Here is a 6,493-nt window from a genome sequence, read left to right as displayed (position 1 = left end):
AACTCAAGCTTAGATAATTAAACTATTAGATAAAGGTAACAAATTTGCCTTGTATAATGATGAATTATAAATACGTAAACTATGCTCCAAAATATCACTACAATATAAATTTCCAAACTACTAATCTGGAGAATAAAAGAGAGAGGAAGAATGTCCGCTTGTTATCTATAAGGTTTTTATGTACATCCTTCAAAGGTTGATTTAGCGATTACAAGAATTGGCGCATTTGTTTGCTCATACTGATCAAGCGCTCTTTATTAGCTCTCTTATTTGATCCATAAAATTCATTATCTATTTACGATAGATAAAAATTACAAATATATACGAACCAATAAGCGTTTTTATCAATAAGATATTTCCGGATCAATAGAAAAAGTTTTTTTTTTCTTTTCTTGAAATAATAGTACTGGAAGTTAATTAATCATCGAAATTTGTATGTGCCAATTAAATTTTGAATTATGTTTGAAATTGAATTTAAAGTTTGATAGTATACAGCGAATATAATACCGGATCAATTTTTCAATGATCGAAATCTATGATTCAATGATCATCAGAAGTTGGGTACCTTAAAATGAATTTACCGTATCCATTCACTTAACGACTATTTAAACATGTTTCGTTTTTTTTTTTTTTAATTCTCTACGTTTTATCTATAAAATTCAAAATTTTTACATCAAAATAATTTGTGAAAATTGTTTTGTTGTTAGCATTCCTATCATCCTTGTTGATAAATACGTTTGGAGAAATAATATGCTTAACTATAAGTTGCATACAAATCTACTTGTATGTGATTTTTTTTTTGCATATGCTTATGCATGCATGCATGTTTGTGCTTCTACATGTATTTATGTATATACGTAAAATACGTATATACGTAATATATACGTATATACGTAAAATATACGTAAAATACGTATATATGTAAAAATATACGTGAAATACGTATATACGTAAAAATTAACTTAAGTTAAAATAAAAAGTAAAAAGGCATTTCACTGGAAGCAAAAAAAAAAATTATATTTTATTCATTTTCCTTTAATGCCTTTCATCTTAAACCATATTTTCTTTTTTTTTTAATTTAATTTCTTATGAAATTAGTATTATCATAAATTAATATTATCATCACTATTTATCGATAAATGTTATTCATTTTTCAAATATTTGCGTGATTGAACTGTAATCGACATGTTATTTGTGATTTCGCTATTTGTTTCCTAAGTGGTTACGTGGTTACGTCATCGAACACGTAACTGGCACGTCACTTATGATTTCATTATCCGTTTTCTAAGTGGCTGCGTGTATTGAACTGTAACCGACACGTCATTTATGATTTCAAACATTTATACTTCAATCAATTGTTTGTTTGAGTAATTCATAGCAGTGAAATTAATATTTGTAACAATTTTCTTAAAATTTAACAAATGAGAGATTAAAATTTAATCAATATTCCCATATTGTTTATGAGAATTGTGATGAAATTAAAAATCAAATTTATTAACTTAAGGTATTTTTGCATTTTTATTCAGCATTTTATTTTTGAATGCCAATAAATAAAACTTGAGAAATAAAAAGGAAAAAAAAATTTGTCCTAAAATAGTCATAAAATATAATGAAGCGATAAATTCACTTCTTTCAACCTGATAAATTTCATTACCGGAAGAACCGGTATTACTTGTTTAATCCGGTAATAGATTTCAAATTCAACATTTTTATAACTTTATTTTCGATTGATGTTCATAATTTTTGCACGTAAATTAGTAAACTGCAGTAGCAATACTTTGGAAATCCTAAAATAAGTAAGAAATATTTTAATGGTGAAGATGTGAATTTGCGGGTGACAAAGGAAAAAAAAAGTTCCATTTTGGTGACAAAGAAGAGTTGAAAATGACACAATTTATTGAGACAAATGATTAGATGATATGGGTTAGATAAGGCAACAATTGGAAGTATTACTTATAGATCACATTACAATCGATTAATTACATATTTTGGAGGGAAAATTTTAAAAGAGAAATTGTCAAATGTGAACAAAAAAAGGAGAAAGTATATTTGTTCCAAAAAAGAAAATTTATTCATTTACAAACAGTATGATTTAATAGTAATAACTATTTCCACGTTTTTACTTTTTTTATGCTTCACGTGCGTACGTTTAATCATCAGTTTATTGCTAAAATATTAATATCATAAATTATTTCAATGAATTATTTTGAATTAAATTTCAAATAATTGTTTATTATTTTTTCAATTTATTGATTTTTGGTACAAAATGATATTTCGTACTGTAATAAATCAACTGAAAAGTTCACTATTAGTGCAGAAAACAATTAAAATTTCCAGTTATAAGTAAATTTTTCGACTTTTTTTTTTGTCTAAAGTAATCTTGATTACTTAATTCTAAAATTTTTTCAACTTTTCTACTAGAAGAAAACAAAATGTCTTCAAGATTGATTGTTCCGGAACAAATTCATTAATGTGATAAAGTTCAGTCACAAAAAAAAAAAGAAAAAGGACCTTTTGCAGACTGTTTAAAAGTAATTGTAATTATTTTCGAAATTTCAATTGGGTCTAATAAAAATGTTCATTGTATATAGTAAATTTCAAATTGATGCTGTCAAAAGATGACACAGAAAACTGAATAGATTGACAAAACAATAATTACTTCTCATACATTTAATGATTAAATAGAGAGAATGAATTTAGTAACTCTTAGGAGCATAAACAGTTAAAAGAAGAAAGTTAATAAATTCAATAAATTATGAATTATATTTATGGAAATGATTTTATAAAAGAAATTGAATTTTAAATTTAAAACACAAAAATATGATCGAGCTGTCTTTGGTTTAACTTGTTTGTTTTTGTTTTTTGTTTTGCATATTCTTTTTTCTTTTTTTACTTTAGCAGAGAAGAAAAAAATTTCTTAACAACATCGTGAAATGAATTCTACGATCGGAAATTAAAAAAATGAAATTTAAAAAATTTAAACGGAGAAGGTGCCAAGAGTTTGATGAAATTTTCTATCAATTTAGTTACATCATAAAGTGATATTTTTTTTTCAAAATTTTATTTTGGAAAATTAATAAATTTTAGGATGGTGATTTCATCTATTACTGTAAAATAGAAAATGGTCGCAGTCAGAAGATTTGTGTTGGATGTCATTTCAAAAATAAATTACTGTATGATGGTGATCGTTATCATAAAGATGATACGGTGTTTATGTGTGAAGTACGACCGGATAAATATGGGCATAAACCGGTTGGTTGTGTGGTACGTGATAAAAATGGTGAAACTGTTGAGAGAGTCGTTGGATGTAAATGGTAAGTTTAACTTTTGCTGGATAATTCATTCAAAGTTATGTCATTCAAAAGAAATACAAATATCAAATGAAACCATTTATCAGTTGATTTGCAAGAAAGTTTATTTTTTTACAGTAATTCCTACTTTTGCTACAATAGTTCCTACTGATTAAAATAACTTCTCCCACATGAAATTGCAATTTTATTTGGAAAAAGAAAAAAAGGACATGAAAACGATTTTTAAAAAGTCATTTTTAGGAAAAAAAGTACAAGTGAAAATTAAAAATACTACTGATAAAATTATGATTCCAAAATTTGAAAAAATTTTAATTTCAAAATTAAAAAAATTTTTGATCTAAAATTTTAAAAAAATTTAAAAATTTTATTGCAAAATTTTAAAAAAGAGCGAAATTAATGTTATATTTGAAAAAAAAATGATATTTGAAATATATAATGATTATCATTTACTTTCAGATGACCGATCTTTATCAAACGAATCATAAATGTAACCAGCTATTATCAAATAATTTGAATAGTACCTGCTATTATATGATGATAAAATTAATTTTGAAATAATATTTTATTCTTATGTTTTTTTTGTAATTTATTAAAAAAAAATTCATTCAACAAATAGGTATCAACAAACGAAAAAATCAAAAGTGGAGCAGATGTGTGTTCTTGAAAATGGTAAAGCAGTAGTGAAAACATTAGGATGTATTTTTGTTCACAAAGGATACAATACATTATTCCTAAATCCTGGTACTTATACAATCTGGAATCAACAAGTTGATGGTGGTGCAATTGGAGTTATTTGCAGGGTTTTATTTTTACACTTTCGTTTCATTAATTCATTTTTTTTTTCAAAATAAATTTCTCAACTTACACATAAATTTCAGTTTAATTTGTAAGTGACTATTAAATTACTTAAATTAAATTCAATAATTGTGTGAAAAATTAAGATGATTGAAGGGATGGAATAGAGTGAAAAAGATGATAAAGAGAAAGGTACGCTTGTAAAGAAAGAAAAGTTTAATATTTAAAAAAGAAAATGATAAGAAATGAAATATACCTATTTTTTATCAATAAGAGGATATAAGAACAAAAGAGATTGATTATAACAGACTGATAATTTACTTCGATCATTTATTCTTAGTTATAACTTATCTTTCGAATAACTTATCTTTTCAAACTTTTCTTATGTTTTGAATTTAAAAAAGCCTAAAATAATTCCTTTTCATTTTAGCAACCAGAAAATGATGGTATGCCAAGCTTGGAAACATTTAAAATTGAAGATATTGCAAGCAAAATAAATGGACTACAATACGATCAACCTCGTGGTTAAATAAAGATTAATGGAACTGGTAAAAATCGACTTTAAACATTTTGTAAATTAACCACTCTGTAAAATTTCTTTTATTGTATTGTACACAAAACAGTTAATTAATCATTCATTGCCAAAAAAAGAAAAGATTAAAATTGAAAATAAAAAAATTCAATGTTGAGAAATAATAAAAAAAAAAAAAAATGTTTATTTGTTGTAATGTTTTGCCTATTTTACCATCATGAAATTTATTGTTTCAATACTTCTAAATATTGCAAATAATTTGAGAAATGCGACAATTCAATTAAAAAAAGTCAATTTTTTTTCTCTCATTTTGTTATAACTTAAAAAATTATAAACATTAAAAAAAAATTAATTAAAAATCGAATGTCCCTTTTTTTTTCTCTCCATAATTTCATTTCTTCATGTTATTGTCAAATGATGAAATATTGTGTTGCATTAATTAGCAAAATATTAGGATGGAAAATTCTAATTAGTTATTCCCAACCGACAAATTTGCGAGAAATAATAAATATGGTCCGCGGGGTCCCCCTATGAAAAAATTATATCCCTACTTTTTTTATGTTGTAAGACGTTAACAACAACTAATACATCAAATGTTTACTTTTTCTCTTTTTTTTGCAAGTTAATAGAGTTTATCGCTTTTTTTTCTTTTTCAAAAAACCTTATAATCCCTGATACAACAAGAAAAAAAAAGCCGAATTGATCTTTGGTCAAGAAAAGTCATGAAAAGATCATGAAAAAGGTTGAGGACCACTAGAAAACTTTAAATAACAATTATTTTCTTTTTTTTTTGCATTCTATCATACTTTTTGCACTTTTTAATCACAGTATCTCCATTTTCTTTTTTTCATTGTTATTTACAATTAGACAGGAAGAGTTGTCCCTTGAAAAGGTCAATTACATAAGAGAAATGTTGCAAATGACAAAAAAAGAAATGAAAGGGTGACATTGTTAAACATCACTGAATTATTCCAATATAAAATAAATAACTTTTCCTGTCATTTAGTAAAGTCATTTTTATCGAATATAAATGCGATCGATGTTTGATCATTATCGATAATCATTCATATTGAAATAAACAATTTTACTCATTATTTAGCTTTGCATGCATAATATGCTAATTGAAATATATGGAAATGATTAAAAATTGAAATTTGGTTAAAATTAAATTTTTTAACTATAAAAATTTTTTCTTGCTCTTTTTTGTATTAAATTACAAACATACATATATGTAATGTATAATTGGCGCAAAAGAAAACTACAAAATGTGATCAATACTTGATGAGATTTATTCATAAATAAATATAGCTATCAATCTATCTAGCGTTTTTTTTTTAGCCAGTAATTTTATTACTTGCTGATTATTTCATGTCTATTTTAGATTGAGATATTGAGGTCAGATATATGAATCATTAAATAGACTATTTGAGTAAGTAGCCATTTTATCGAAGAGCATGATGAAGATGCAAGAGTTTTGCGAAATAGAAACAGTCTTGAAGATGAAGAGCATAGTGATTAACGATTAACAATGACCAATTGAAAGTAGCCATTGATATTAGTTAGATCATCATAGGAACTCTACAAGGAATTGTTAAAAAACTCAATGGTCAGCAATTTTTATTGAATTTTAGCATTTGAAGCATGTTGGAAGGATAAGAAAGTTTGATAAATGGATGCCTTATCAGTTAACTGATAATCACAAATCACTTCATTTATGTATCACACTTCCTTATTTTTTACTACAATGAATTATTTCTTGATGAGAAATGACGTAAAATGTATTGCATATACGACAATTGCAACTAACCATACTCACAATTTGACCGATAGTTATATTTTACTTCATTTTGGGAGA

The 6,493-nt window shown here is 25.1% G+C and overlaps 1 protein-coding gene across 1 annotated transcript; it reads left to right on the top strand.

Annotated features, from left to right (window-relative positions):
- Nucleotides 1-3,213: 3,213 nt before the first annotated feature.
- Nucleotides 3,214-4,635, top strand: LOAG_11574 (hypothetical protein; the record flags this gene model as incomplete). Its single annotated transcript, XM_003147092.1, has 3 exons — nt 3,214-3,314; nt 3,928-4,111; nt 4,537-4,635. 3 exons carry the CDS (start codon nt 3,214-3,216, stop codon nt 4,633-4,635), a joined length of 384 nt encoding a protein of 127 aa, XP_003147140.1.
- Between the last annotated feature and the right edge of the window lie 1,858 nt (nt 4,636-6,493).

Source organism: Loa loa (genome assembly GCF_000183805.2).
Source record: "Loa loa unplaced genomic scaffold supercont3.232, whole genome shotgun sequence".
NCBI lineage: Eukaryota > Metazoa > Nematoda > Chromadorea > Rhabditida > Onchocercidae > Loa > Loa loa.
This window is presented reverse-complemented; position numbering and strand designations above follow the sequence as displayed.